Source organism: Ostrinia furnacalis, unplaced genomic scaffold (assembly GCF_004193835.3).
Source record: "Ostrinia furnacalis isolate ACB-3 unplaced genomic scaffold, ASM419383v2 OfSCF0519, whole genome shotgun sequence".
Taxonomy (NCBI): Eukaryota; Metazoa; Arthropoda; class Insecta; order Lepidoptera; family Crambidae; genus Ostrinia; species Ostrinia furnacalis.
In genome coordinates, this window is record NW_021130758.1 from 286,782 (window position 1) to 302,771 (window position 15,990).

The 15,990-nt window shown below is 38.1% G+C and overlaps 1 protein-coding gene across 2 annotated transcripts in view; it reads left to right on the plus strand.

The window, feature by feature from the left end:
• kon (chondroitin sulfate proteoglycan 4-like protein) overlaps positions 1-15,990 on the plus strand; it is a 45,486-nt gene that overhangs the window by 10,321 nt on the left and 19,175 nt on the right. For both annotated transcript variants that reach the window (XM_028322815.1, XM_028322816.1), the window contains exons 10-12: positions 2,091-2,288; positions 11,157-11,263; positions 13,080-13,215. In XM_028322815.1, the coding sequence (XP_028178616.1) occupies positions 2,091-2,288; positions 11,157-11,263; positions 13,080-13,215 (441 nt within the window). The remainder of the gene's footprint in view (positions 1-2,090; positions 2,289-11,156; positions 11,264-13,079; positions 13,216-15,990) is intronic.

Genomic DNA, 15,990 nt, shown 5'->3' on the forward strand with positions numbered 1-15,990 from the left:
TTCAGATTGTGAAAAGGAGCTGCACTATAGTCTGGTCTGTGAGCACGTAGAATTTTGTCCAATGACCCCAAGCTACCCATCCTTATTGCTCGCGCGTAATTATGTTGCTGTCGCGCTCGCACACTCATTGCGGCCGCCCGTCGCACAGTCGCGACAGCAATATGATTACGCGCGAGCGATAAGGATGGGTAGCTTGGGGTCATTGGACAAAATTCTACGTGCTCACAGACCGGGCTTTATTAGTTAAATAGTTATAAAATGCCGTATGGATCTGTTCCAAAGCCGTAAAACTTTTATAAGAAAAAATTGTTATAAAATTAGACATCGCTATATTTTATTGGGAACGTGCACGACATTAGCGCCATCTGCCAACGAAACTTTAAGGGGCATATGTCAAAAAATAAATAACAACAGCTTTCTTATTTTTATTGATTAGAGTAAATAAAATATACTTTTAAAACACAATAAATGGTACGTTGAATGGAATTTAATAAAAACTGTTTATGGAGAAATGGACGTCATTATAAAAACTGGTTTTGAGTGTGTAAAACACACAATAAGTTTCCAACCCCAAACTCAGCTAAAAGGAAAAAAAAATTGGTGCTAGCAGAGCATGTGAGGAATGTAGAAGAGCTGAGAACTAATGGCAATAGTTATTTATTGAGCCACCATCATTCGTCAAACATCGGTGACCTCGACACCCTATAAAACAAGTTTAAACGTAAGTAATCTCCTAACCTAAAAATATGACTAAAGATTTAGAGAAAGTTATACAATTAATATTCATTGCATTTAATACAGATCGATCATGCTAGGGTTGTCACAGGAGTAAAATGCAACTTCGTTTATAACCAGAGTGGCAAGTGCAAATATGTTGCTGCTTTAATATGTTACAACATTAACAACAAAGTTAGTAATTTAAAAACGAGCATTGAACAACAATGGGGAGAACCCATTATTCGTCAATTTGTAGCTTGCAAATATTCCAAAGGGAGCTATTTTCAAGATATGTTTGGATCAGTATCTAAGACTGACTGTTGTGAACCACAATCTATATTACGTCAAATATCTCCAATTTATGCTAACTTCTTATGTTTGGATGTGTTGCAGTAATGATACTGATAAGAAAGTGTTAATTTAATATTATAATGATAATAATATAAGTGCAGAACTTTATAAAATAAAAAACAGTTATGTTTTTCAAAAGTTGAATTTTATTTACCTTTTACAACAGTATTACTCTTGGAAAAGATTGGAGGCTGTAAATTAACTAAAACACAACATACATGTACAATATCATCAATACAATTGAATAAATTAACACAATCACATTAAAATCAAAACAACATTGACAATGACAAGACAAGTTTGTTTGCTTCCCTTGCCCATAATGTTACACATTTGTGCCGCGACGAGCGCAGCGATCGTTTTCTTTACCCCTTCCACCCACTTCGCACGTTCCCAATAGTACCTGACTATTTATTTCTGCATTTAGTGAATATGAAAATATAACCATGCGTATTGATTTTCTTTTCTTTTCATTTGACTGAATAATTAACGATCTTACTCCTAACTCCCGCGCGTATCGTAACCTATCTTACGCCTGCGCGCCTGCGGTCTCATACTATTTTTCGATAGAGACGTTTTAGCGTATAGGCTCTTAGACTTTTCTGTCGGCAAAAACTATCTATACTAATAATATAAAGCTAAAGAGTGTCTGTTTGTTTACTTGAACGCGCTAATCTCAGGAACTACTGGTCCGATTTGAAAAATTCTTTCAGTGTTAGTAGAAAGCTCATTTATCGAGGAAAGCTATAGGCTATATACCATCACGATACGCTTAATAGGAGCAGAGCAACAATGAAAAATGATACAAAAACGGGTTTTCACGCGTACAAAGTCGCGGGCTGAGCTAGTAACTTGAGAAAATCTAATTGCCTTGCCTAGCGGCTCAGCTATGCGGTCATTATGATACTGGATGGGTGATCTTTTCATTGTCATTTTTTTTAATTATGTATGTGGACGTTTCTTTTGTTGCCAAATAAACTTATTTTCTTTCTTCTTCTAAGTACTACTTTTAATAATTCCAGGTTCGTTACGTCCACGACGGGTCAGAGAACCACCAAGACGCGATCGTTTTAGACATGGAGTTGGTTCCCGAGAGTAAGTTCACGCTGCCAAGCTACTTGCAAGGTCGGAACACCTTCGTGCTCCATGTCAACGTAACGCCGGTCAATGACCCGCCCGTGCTGGCTCTGACGCCGGGAAAGGCTTTGAGATTGACTCAGGTATGAATGGAGTATGTTGTACGTTTTTAAGAAAAATTTTAGCTATCTTTTGTTTTTTTTTTTAATAGAACCTAATGAATTTGCTGTACACAGACAAGTGTCAAGATGTTTCTCCAAACACTCGACATTGCAAAAACTAGTGTGCTTCAAATACGCACCATTGAAGCCATTAGACAGAATAATAATAAAGGTGCACATTGATGTGTGACGTCATATTACTAGAAATATTTTCTACCGCTGTAGCGACATACTATAAACATTATGAACGTACTATGATAAATTGAAATGCGAATGATAATTTGTAATAGCGAAGAGTAAAAACTTTCTAGGAAAATTTGTACATACCACTATCGTAACAGACATCTTGACATCTGTCTGTTAGTCTGTGACCGCATATGAAAGCAATGCCAAAAGTTCAATAAATACATTCACATCACCTCTAACTAGTAACTAAAAGCTTAAGCAATAAATTTAATACTAGTAATATTATATGTCTGTATATCAAAATTGTTTGTTTCCCTAATATAAATAAATAAATAAATAAATATTAGCAGAAGACCTATTACAGAGGTCAAAAATTGGAAAATATTAATTGCCTATTACTTGAAGAGATGGACATGAATAAAACTGCATAAACATGCACGCGAGGCTGATTCGTGCTTAGAATTTTTTTACTACCATGCCGAATATTAATTTTGCACGGTTACCTACTATATTTACTATTTTTATGCATTAGTGCATGTATTAACGAGTATTTAATTATTATGATTTTATGACTTTTATACAGGGTTATTTGAATTTGTGAGACTTATGTGTATAAATGGGATAAGCAAACAGTCACATCGTTTATAAATGAGACATAGCCCCAGAACAGACGGTGATACGCAACTGCAACGAAACTGCAACTGCTAGTTACTTTTGAGTTGCATCTAAGTTTCTGCCATAGCGTAAGTTGACAAGTTTGAAACTTTTAGTTTCAGTTTCATTCATAAGAATCCATCAGAAAGTTGCAGTTTCGTTGCAGTTGCGTTTCACTGTCTGTTCTGGGCCATAGACTAATAAATGTTCAGTACTATGAAAACTTCAAAAATATTTTATGTTACTTAATAATTTACGTTAAATTCGTAGAACGCTTTGGTGCATTAAGTTCGCCTTATGTACAAATTTATTTTGGCATTAAAGTTTAAATAAATAAATGAACGAAATATAATCTATATACAACGTGTCCCAAAATTCAAGGATAAGCCGGCGCCGCACGGTGGACATAGTCATGACTGCTTTAGGAAAAATAAGAAAAAAAATCTATCTCAATTATTTTTTAAGTTACACAATAAATTATGAAATTCGTCGAAAAATGACACCCCTTATGATATTTTACATTACCACGACTACAATTTTTCAAATACTTCAGTTTTTTTGTTTGTATCGGCAACTTAAGTAGTGCTGCTGTCCACCCCAATTCTTAAAACCCTCAGAATCCTTGCAGTTTTTACACAAAAGTTAATCAAAATATGATATTTCCTTAAAATTTTGAACGATTTTTACTTACACTCCACTTTGACTCGTCGTTTTGTAAAAAAACAGTATAAACACTACTGCGGCAAGTTTTTTATAAAGTTGACGCAACTATTCAAGATTCCGAAATGGTATAATACTCTAAGAAAACTAGCCGCAAAAAAGATATGCGTACCATTTTTACAAGCATTTCGCTTGTAAGTTAGTATGAGATAAATCTTGCAACTGAATTTAAAACCAGTTCTCCTTAACCAATTGAGCTGAAATTTGGTATACTTGTGTAAGTACGATGACAATGCAATATTATGGTACCATTGAGCTGGATGGAGTATGGAGGTGGCCATAGGAACTCTTAACGAAACGGCGGAATTACATCTAGTTTGGGTTCGTTGGACTTGTCTTTTCGAGCACTTTAGTGCTAGACGATGTTCAGGGTCCTGATGATGAAGTCAAGAGGTGGCAGGAGCTGGCCATAGGAACTCCTAAACGAAACGGCGGAAGCTTATCGAGTTTGGNCATATTTTGATTAACTTTTGTGTAAAAACTGCAAGGATTCTGAGGGTTTTAAGAATTGGGGTGGACAGCAGCACTACTTAAGTTGCCGATACAAACAAAAAAACTGAAGTATTTGAAAAATTGTAGTCGTGGTAATGTAAAATATCATAAGGGGTGTCAATTTTCGACGAATTTCATAATTTATTGTGTAACTTAAAAAATAATTGAGATAGATTTTTTTTCTTATTTTTCCTAAAGCAGTCATGACTAGGTCCACCCTGCGGCGCCGGCTTATCCTTGAATTTTGGGACACGTTGTATATAAAAGAAAGTCGTGTTAGTTACTCCACTTATAACTCAAGAACGGCTGAACCGATTTAGCTGAAAATTGTCAGGGAGGTAGTTTAGAGCCAGGAGAAGGACATAGGTTACTTTTTATCCCGTTCGAAATAAAAAAAAAGTCTGCTTATTTATTGCCATTAGGGCGGAACAAAGTTCGCCGGGTCAGCTAGTTATAAATAACCCTGTATAGTACGAAACAGTGTTTGCCTAATTTATTTTGTATTGTTTTGATTTTCAGAGTTTTTGCCGCGATTCAGTTGTTTTCATTGGTTTGCTTTTGAGTAGTTGCATGAATGTATTGTCACGCGTACCAAAAGCACACGAGACTAACACTTAGCGTGATATGTAAGTATACTAAAGATTTTGATTTGCAATTATAGCATTTATTAATAAATTAACTTTTGTAACTTTGCAATAACTTATTATTCTAGATTAATTTTGTTTTGTGCATCTGCCTTTTTTGAATCTAGTAATATGAATTAGTTTGATACCCGTAAAGGAATAATGGGCGTAATACCAGGCCTGTTCATCACCGCGAGTTTACATCGAAAACAAAACAAGCACGATGGCACCCTACAGGATACTATTCGACAAGGCCTCACATACGAGCGAACAGTGACTCACGCACGCGTATTCTTGTGTATGATCACAGAATAATAATAAGTACTACGTACAGAAGTTTTACTTCGCGAAGGTATTTAAAAAAATGTATGCTCAATGTCATTAACAATATGGTGTAATTTAGCCTGTCTCAAGAGTCAAGCACCATTTTGTTGACAAACATCAGTGATCGGCACTGCGCCGAAGCTATATGGCTGACTTCGGTAAAATGATGTGACGTGAGGTGCCAAACTGCGGAAAATGGCGGAGGAAATACATGATTTAGCATGATTTTCTTCCATCATACACAAGAATACGCGTGCGTGAGTCAATGTTCGTTCGTATGTGATGCCTTGTCCTGTAGGTGGGCCATCGTGCGTGTTTTGTTTTCGATGTAAACTCGCGGAGATGAACAGGCCTGGTATGATGGAAAAACATAAAGAAAATGGTGTACTAAATACTGTGCAGTATTTAACTGCCTAAATACAGGGTGTTACTTTGCATTCTTGCCATATTTACAGAGGTGACTATATTACTGATACTGATCACAAATCCGTTAAAAAATAATGCCCGAAAATTTTTTTTTTAATCTTGAGTATTTTATTTTATCGACAATCTGTTAAACACATCACTAATTATCGTAACGCATGCACATCACTTGTTGCTTGTTGGCGATGGCGATGAAGACTTTTTTACTTTTTATTGCATTTTTAAATATCTATTGCAATATTTGCAATCTATTGTCTTTAAAATGTCTTTTTGACACTTGTAAAAAACTGAGAAATCCATCAATCACAAATCACGTTATAAATTATACAAAAATGTCTGAAGTGTATTCAAACAACGAATAATTTAATCAAAATGGTGCCTGGAGTGTCTGCAAGACGTCTTAGACGAAATGCTTGATGACGTACCCTTAGCGTTACACCAAACAATGCTCTACTAGCAGCAGGATGGTGCTCCCCCACAATAAGGACGTCAAGTGCGCGAATAATACGTTTGGTGAACAGTGGATTGGACGAGTGGTCCAGTAGCTTGACCACCACGATCCTCGGACCTGACACCGGGCTATGTCAGCGTCTTTGGTTCGTTTACGGATCTCCTCATTTCTGATTCGATCTCGCAAAGAAACACCAAGCATAGCCCTCTCCTTAGCACGCTGTGCAACTGAGCTTCTGTATAAGGACTATAGTGAGAGGCCACGTTTCCGAGCCATATAAGTTATCACTGGTAACACACATTGGTTATACACTCTAGTCTTCAGGCATTGAGGTATTTTGGACGAAAAAATGTTGCATAGTTTCCCGAACGCTGCCCAGCCGAGTTGGATTCGACGATTGACCTCCTTCTCGAAATTGGACCTACCTAGCTGGATCGTTTGGCCGAGGTAGACATACCTACTTGTCGACAATCTCGAGAATTGAGCTCCCAACTGAAACTGGGTAGGGCGCAACATGGACATTCGACATAAGCTTCGATTTGTCCATGTTCATCCTCAGGCCTACCTGTTGGGAAAATCGATTAAGGTCTTCGAGCATTGTGCCAAGATCTTCCAACGATTCTGCCATGACCACAATATCGTCGGCAAACCGATGTGTACACAGTACCACAGTGTACTGAACAGTATATGTACACCTCCACAATATCTAGAGATCATAGTGAGCATACATTTTAACTTTCAAGTCCCTTACTTTAAACACCGAGGACTGCAATACAAACTTCTAACCCATTTTTAACTCCCATAAGGGTTGAATTTTGCAAAATTTCGTCTTAGTGTCTACCTACGTTCTAAAAGGAGGTGTATTCCACTTTGATCACCTGGCTTTGATCAGCCAGGTGATCAAAGTGGACTTACAGCGACAATTTAGTGACTTTGAATTTATTGTGTGCCTTTGATCACCCACGGATACGATGTCCTGGGTGAGCCAAGTGGACTCTAGTTAAATTTATTATTTTAGTGTCCTTTGATCATCTACAAACAAATCACACCTCCTCTGAATAGTCACATGTCCAATTGTTGTACTACATATTTTGTTTTGTAACATTTTTGATATTTTCTAAAACCGCAATAAACAAATTGGACATGTATGTGACAATTCAGAGGTATGATTTATTTATAGGTGATCAAAGAACACTAAAAAATAATTTAACTGGAGTCCACTTTAAATAAATAAATAAATAAATCTTTGGACAATTTCACACAGCGCCAGCTAGCCCCAAAGTAAGCAACTTAATGCTTGTGTTATGGGTGCTAGCTTAACGGATATACTACTTATATACCTTTTTTTTTTTGTTTTTTTTTAAATACATAAATATTATACATAGTCACACCCAGACCCGTCACAGAAATTAAAATTCATCATTTCAATTTCTATACTAACATTACAATAACTTTGATCATGTTGGTGATCAAAGCCAGGTGGAATAGACCATTAAACCCTATGAGAACTCTTTTGAGACTTGTAGTTTCTGAGACTTCGTGATGAGTGAGTGAGTCACTTAGTCGAATGACTAAGTGACAGAAAGAAAGGTCATTGAATAATGACCTTTCTTTCTACTAAAATTATACGTACCTATAGTAATTATCATTAAAATCAAATAAGTAAGTACCTACCAACCTAAGTAATTAAAATAAAGACCCTACCAAAAAAAATAACAAATTACATACAGAAAACAAAAACGAAGTAATTCTTATCCTATTTAACTACAATTGCCCACGCGCCCAACCCATTTGTCCGCCGCTGAACCGTATCCTAATATTCATCTCGGTAGATGGCGGCACATAGTAAGAATTTGCAAGGAAGTTTGTAAAAAGTCACTAATTAACACTTTGATTTGCTCGTTTAAACACAGTGAATGATTCAAATAGGTACATACAGTGAATGGTTCAATTACATAAAATATCTTTATTTATTAAATTTTCAATATTATTTACGAACAGCGCTATTCATAGTACATGTAATATTTAGTTACTAATTTACTAATGATGTCGATAGATGGCGTTTGACAGCTTTGCCTTCATGAATATTTACGTAGGCTCAAAAATTTTTGTCAGGCGCAAGAAGATTTTAACCAATGACGATAGATGGCGCTTTTCCACGTCTTATGAAAATCCCAAATATTTTACGGGACCCTTTTTTTTTCCAAAATAAAATTTAGCCTATGTTACTCGTGAGTTATGTAGCTTTCGAATGGTGAAAGAATTTTTAAAATCGGTCCAGTAGTTTTTGAGCCTATCCATTACAACTAAACAAACAAACAAAGTTTTCCTCTTTATAATATTAGTGTAGATAATAGGTATTGTTCCCTACTTTTATCTCTGTGAATATGGCAAGAATGCAAAGTAACACGGTGTATATTAAAAACACAGAATGTACTTTCTTAAGTTGCCTGAAGACACTGAGAGGTAAATAAGTGGTTAATATTATTCATCATAATTTATGCTTAATCATTTATTTCCTCCGCCATTTTCTGCAGTTTGGCACCTCACGTCACACATCATTTTACCGAAGTCAGCCCTATGGCTTGCACCGATCACTGACGTTTGTCAACAAAATGATGCTTGACTCTTGAGACAAGCTAAATTACACCATATTGTTAATGATATTAAATTTTCAATATTATTTACGAACAGCGCTATTCATAGTACATGTAATATTTAGTTACTAATTTACTAATGATGTCGATAGATGGCGTTTGACAGCTTTGCCTTCATGAATATTTACGTAGGCTCAAAAATTTTTGTCAGGCGCAAGAAGATTTTAACCAATGACGATAGATGGCGCTTTTCCACGTCTTATGAAAATCCCAAATATTTTACGGGACCCTTTTTTTTTCCAAAATAAAATTTAGCCTATGTTACTCGTGAGTTATGTAGCTTTCGAATGGTGAAAGAATTTTTAAAATCGGTCCAGTAGTTTTTGAGCCTATCCATTACAACTAAACAAACAAACAAAGTTTTCCTCTTTATAATATTAGTGTAGATAATAGGTATTGTTCCCTACTTTTATCTCTGTGAATATGGCAAGAATGCAAAGTAACACGGTGTATATTAAAAACACAGAATGTACTTTCTTAAGTTGCCTGAAGACACTGAGAGGTAAATAAGTGGTTAATATTATTCATCATAATTTATGCTTAATCATTTATTTCCTCCGCCATTTTCTGCAGTTTGGCACCTCACGTCACACATCATTTTACCGAAGTCAGCCCTATGGCTTGCACCGATCACTGACGTTTGTCAACAAAATGATGCTTGACTCTTGAGACAAGCTAAATTACACCATATTGTTAATGAGCATACATTTTTTTAAATACCTTCGCGAAGTAAACCTTCTGTACGTAGCACTTATTATTATTCTGTGGTAATACACATAGGAAGCAAGTATATGCAGTGAATCAATATGTAGTTACAGAAGGTAGCATGTTTAGGGGATCACCACTGTAGGAGAAAGTCGATTATACACGATTGAGCGCCGATGATACCCGAAACACGAATATCTACGAAGCCTTCCGTGCCGGTAGCGCCGCGAGGTGGTTGTATTAATAATAAAATAATGCATTCAAATAAAAGTCACCGATCGCTACAAATACTAATTAGGAGTCCAGTCTTTTGATAGTTTCACCTAGAAAGTTCACCGGGAGTTCTGAAAATTGGTATTATAGATTTCGATGTGCTCTTTCCGAATTTCAACTTTGCGACCTCGTATGGTTGCCGTGTGCGCCGCCATATTGCCTGCATTGATTCTTAAATGGGCCGTCTAACCGACTTATTCTTTTATGGGTATTTTACAACCCGTTTTTTTTTAACTGCGTACCTGGCGGCCGTGTTGTTACATCGACGTTCCGGCAGGCCTGTTCATCTCCACGAGTTTACATCGAAAACAAAACACGCACGATGGCCCACCTACAGGATACTATTCGACAAGGCCTCACATACGAGCGAACATTGACACACGCACGCGTATTCTTGTGTATGATGGAAAAAATAAAGAAAATGGTGTACTAAATACTGTGCAGTATTTAACTGCCTAAATAATAATAATAACACAGAATGTACTTTTTTAAGTTGCCTGAAGACACTGAGAGGTAAATAAGTAGTTAATATTATTCATGATAATTCATGCTAAATCATGTATTTCCTCCGCCATTTTCCGCAGTTTGGCACCTCACGTCACATCATTTTACCGAAGTCAGCCCTATAGCTTCGGCGCAGTGCCGATCACTGACGTTTGTCAACAAAATGGTGCTTGACTCTTGAGACAAGCTAAATTACACCATATTGTTAATGACATTGAGCATACATTTTTTAAATACCTTCGCGAAGTGAAACTTCTGTACGTAGTACTTATTATTATTCTGTGGTTCCGGTACGGACGGGAAGAACGCAGGGAGGTGTGTGGGTAAGGGGCCATCCATAAAGTACGTCACACGAATTTCATGATTTTTTGACCCCCCCTCCGTCATTGTCACAGGTGGTCACATTTCTGAGACCCCCCCCCCCCTCCCTAGTGTGACGTCACATGTTTTGCAATTTCACATCGAAAAATTATTAAATTAACAGCAGTTCCGAAATTAGTTTTATTTCCATTTAAATTAAGTATTTTTTTTATATGAAATCAACATTATATTCAATATTTGAAACAATTGAAATGTGATGTCACGAAACTTAGGACCCCTCCCACCCCTTGTCACACCATGTCACACTTTGTCAACCCCCTCCCCCCGTCTTTACGTGTGACGTACTTTATGGATGACCCCTAAGTGGGAGGGAGACTCATTCCAGCTAGTTGCGCAGTTAGCTCTATCGGGTTGTTGTAGCGCTTTCCTTGATTGTTTACTAAGCCACAGAAAATTTAGGAAACACATACCAAAAGTGTCATGCTGAGTAATTCACTGTTCTTTACCAATTTTCCAGGGGACTCGCAAAGTCATAACGTCAGACATCCTAAAGGCAGAGGATCCAGACACTCCGCCTGAAGATTTGCTGTACACTGTGTTGCATGGAAAGAACGAGGCTAACAGGTAATAAGATCACACAGTTTTCTTCTTTGTTCAATATTAACTTTATGTTTTATGTACGGAAATGCACAAACGTGGCGTGAGCCCGCTCCCCGCCGTGCATGCGTCAGAGTCGTAACAGTGCATGCGTGTGACATTTCAACTCGGAAAAAGAAAAGATTCAGAACATTCGAATCTAAAAGATTCTTTTAGATTCGAATGTTCTGGTTGGTGTCATTTAAATAACAGAAACAAAATGGTGTTAATTACATCACCTGATACACATCATAAAGATGTATTACCTGTCAATGTTCCATGGTAGTTTTTGCAAGTGTTTCGCGTAATTATGTTGCTGTCGCGCTCGCACACTCACTGCGCCGCCCGTCGCACAGTCGCGAAAGCAACATAATTACGCGCGAGCGATAGGGATGGGATCATTGGACGAGATTCTACGTGCTCACGGACCAGGCTTTAGCAACATTTAGGGCTTATGCTAAGGACCTTGCTACACTGGCGGATTACAAGGTTTTCAAAGCGGCTGCGCGGCGTATTTACTGCGTCGCCGCTCCGCTTTGAAAACGATTGCAATCCGGCAGTGTGATCTCTCACTAAAACTTGCGCTCGTACACGCCTATCTATGCACGGAAATGCACACTCGCGGCGTGAACCCGCCTCCCGCCACACGCATGCGCTGTTCATATTATTTTTCGACACAGACATGCGTCGAGTTCTAGCGTAAACCTTAAGCTTCTGGTTTGTCATTACAATTTCGGCTATTGAATAAATATTATTGGACATTTTACACTGCGCTTCTAGTCCCAAAGTAAGCAAAGCTTGTACTATGGGCTACACTGATAGCATTATAATCATACTTAAATGCTTTTTTGTAAATACATACGTATTATAGAGAGAACACATCCAGACCAATACAAACAAATATGTACATCCACACAAATGTTTGTATAGATTGTTTCATCCACGAGGACGCGCCCCGCTACCTTCCGCTAATGTTTGAGTGTTATCGGTACACGCTAAATTGTCCATGAGTGCATACGCACAGTACAATAATGAGGCTCGGATTGCTCGGATCAAACTCCCCGCACCCCGCGTTTCCCTCGACCAAAAATTGGTGGGGCGCGTCTTCGTGGATGAAACGATCTATACGGTGCGGGAATTTAACACGCGACATCGGCTCGCTTGCGATAAAGAAGAACGGTCACGCCCCATACAAAAAAAACCCAGACCCGACAGAAACGAGACATACCTCAATTTTTTTGTCATGTCACCTAAATGTCTGCTGCTATGGAATGTATCTAGGTGACATGGAGATATAGCCGGATTATACAGGTTGGAAACGAGAAGTTACAAAATTCAAAAATTCAATGTTACCAGCTTCCATAATCTGTAACCTATATTGGTACCATTTGAAACAGCTCGTGAAGCACTTTCAAAATCAGTAACTAGTTTTTCAATATCTTGTATAGTTTAGAAATAATCGAGTGAGATCACTTATCGTTTCCACCCTGTATAATCCGGCTTTATCTCCAGGTCACTTAGATACATTCCATAGCAGCTGTAATAGACATTTAGGTACATACATTTACCAATTTTGGTGATATATAGGCATTTTATATTAGTTTTTGTATAACGCCTGAACAAAAACAAAGGGTAATATTTTAGTGTTATAAATAGATTTCGAATATAAAAAATATATAATTTAACTAATTAAGACATGACAAAAAAACTGAGGTATGTCTCGTTTCTGTCGGGCCTGGGTCACAGATGACCGTTCTTCTTTTTGGTACAAAGCTTTTCTTGAAGCTTGTCACTATCCCAACAGTGGGCACATCGAGATGTCCGGGCAGCCGGTGGACTCATTCACGCAACAGGACGTGGACTCAGGCGTGGTCTCGTACGTGCACGGCGCCAACGGCGACAAACAGCTCAACAAAACATCGCTACGTCTCACGCTGCAGGTAAACAACTCATATTTGGTCATTGTCCAAATAGACAGTGGTGACAATACCTCCTAACTAACATTATATTTCTTTTTAGATAGCAATAAAACTGTGGAAACAGTTGCTATATGCGCAAGTAATATTTACGTATTTTTTTGTATCTCCTGAAAACCAAAAAAATAAATGCAGTTAGGAGGTATTATTGTCACTTCACCGTCGAAATGTATTTTACTTATTATGTGCTTCTGTTTGGTTCACGAGAGAGAGAACTATCGTTTACACATTCTTTTGAGTTGTGTCTATTTCTGTGACATTATGCTATAGATGACCCACGCTGAACTGTCCCGCCAAACTCAATGACAGGGGGGCGCTACCATCGTTCAACTATATGGTTTCCAACATGGCAAAAATCGGAACCAGCGATCCAGTATTGACGGTGGCGCCCCACTGTCAATGTCATGGATAGGACAGTTCAGTATTTTGGAACTATACTATAAGATTTTAAACTTTTGCGTTCCATTTCAACTTGAATAGAGAAACCGGGTCTCAACGTGACATTTTTATATGAGCTATATGTACTCTGGCTTGACGTTTCGGCTGCTAGGCTACAGCCGTGGTCACAAGCAGACATTTTGAGTCTGAAAGGACATTTGACAGGACATTGACATTTGGAGTGTAAAAAATGACGCGTTGTTCTCTATAGATAACCCACGCTGAACTGTCCCGCCAAACTCAATGACAGGGGGGCGCTACCATCGTTCAACTATATGGTTTCCAACATGGCAAAAATCTGAACCAGCGATCCGGTATTGACGGTGGCGCCCCACTGTCAATGTCATCGACAGGACAGTCCAGTATTTTGGAACTATATTTCAGTTATGCTACTAGCAAACAACCTTGTCAATACGATAATTTTATTTATTACCTTATTACAAAACATTCTAATGTAATATCAACAATCAATCAACAGTACAGTCAGCGTCAAATAGTTAATAAGTTCGCAACGTGTCTTTGTTACAATGAGGGCTATCGTTTTTATACGTAGCAGTTGGCACCCCTGGCGATTGACAGGACCGTACTCTACAGTGGCGCCATCTCGATGACTGCAAATGCGATAGTCCTCCTACCACTTTAGCACTCACCAGTTGGTGCCACTGTCTTCGCTACTAGCAAGTGACAGGACCTTACTCTACAGTGGCGCCAACTGGTGAGCGCTAAAACGATAGCCCTCATTGAAATAAGGTTTGTTTTTAACTTGTTGTTCTCATGGGGTGTCGAACTACACGACACGAATTATTTCACGATGATTGTACAGTTTGTCGTGGACCATTATTTGAAAACGAATTTATAATAGGCTAGATTCCTAAAAAAAATTTTTTAGTCCGTCATGTTTAATATCAAAAAATATTGGACACGTATATTTTTATTTGTCAATCTACCAAATAATTACATAGTTATGGTGCGTTGAAGTTCCGCACGACGTCACAACGTGCGGCACTTTTATGCACGCATTGACGTCACGGGCCTCTTCTTATGAACTTTGGCGCGCTTTATCTCTTTAAATTTTCATTGGTTTGAAAAAATGAAAAATACGTGTAGAGTATTTTTTGATAAGTTAACCCTGATTAATTAAAACTCTTGCTTTTTGACCCAGGAAACATCCCTATTATATTCTACACTATGGTCCATACAACTCGATCGAGGAAATTGCGCACTTCGACTCTCCCTCCCACCTACTTAGCACCAGTGGCGGATTTACCAATAGGCCAAGTAGGCCAGTGCCTAGGGCGGCAGATTTAGAGGGCCGGCAAATTTACCATTTTTTTTTACAGGAAAAAAATAATAATTATACGTATACCTACACAATCCATATATAAATAAACGATTAATAAACGACTGTAATAATATATACTTAGGTACTTATGTGATCATGAATTTTAAAATATTCCAATAGCGTTTCAATAAAAATAAAATAAAAAACTCTTAAGTAACACAGGATCTTCGGAGCCTAGCACGAGCACCATCTCTCCACAACTTCGTGTATATTGTTTTACAGGGTAGCCCAGAAGAAAACTCACTTTTGAAAATTCAAGGAAACGAAAACTGTACATTTTTGTAGAACTTAAGCTATTGCAATTTAAAGGAAATTTAGTGCAATTTATTTTAAAATGTACTATCTTTTATAAATTTTATCGTACATGTGATTCCCTTGACGTTTACAACATTCGGTCAACATACATCAATTTTGGAAAACTTTCGTAAGCGCTGATGCACACGACGCCGCTACCACGCCGCCGCCGCGCCGCGCGCGATTTTATGCTTTGACGGCGCGGTGGCGGCGCGGCGGCGGTTTTACTCGGTGCGTAATGAACAGTGTAGCGGCGCGGCGTCGGCGCGGCGGCGCGGTGGCAGCGTCGTGTGGAGGAGCCCTTAGAGTTACCTCAAAATGGATTCAGGATGGCCGAATGCTGCACAGTTTTTGGATTATTAGAGTAGGTATACTCTGCTCATAAGGTAACCTCACAGAAAGAAGTCTGCTGGAATAAGATTAGCGCTTCTTAGAGGCAGGCCAGTGAGATTTCACCACTGCTTAATTGGTTTGTTGCATTGAAAGGATGATTAATTTTGGGAGCGCTATACTGGTAGGCTGAAAAGCTTTTTTATTTCAAAGCTGCAAGATTTGCAAGGTTATGACCGGAGCACTTGGTTTCATCAAGATGGGGCTACGTGTCACAGTTCAACTGAGAGCATTTAGATGGTAAGAGACACAAAAAAATAATTTCAGGCAGGGGT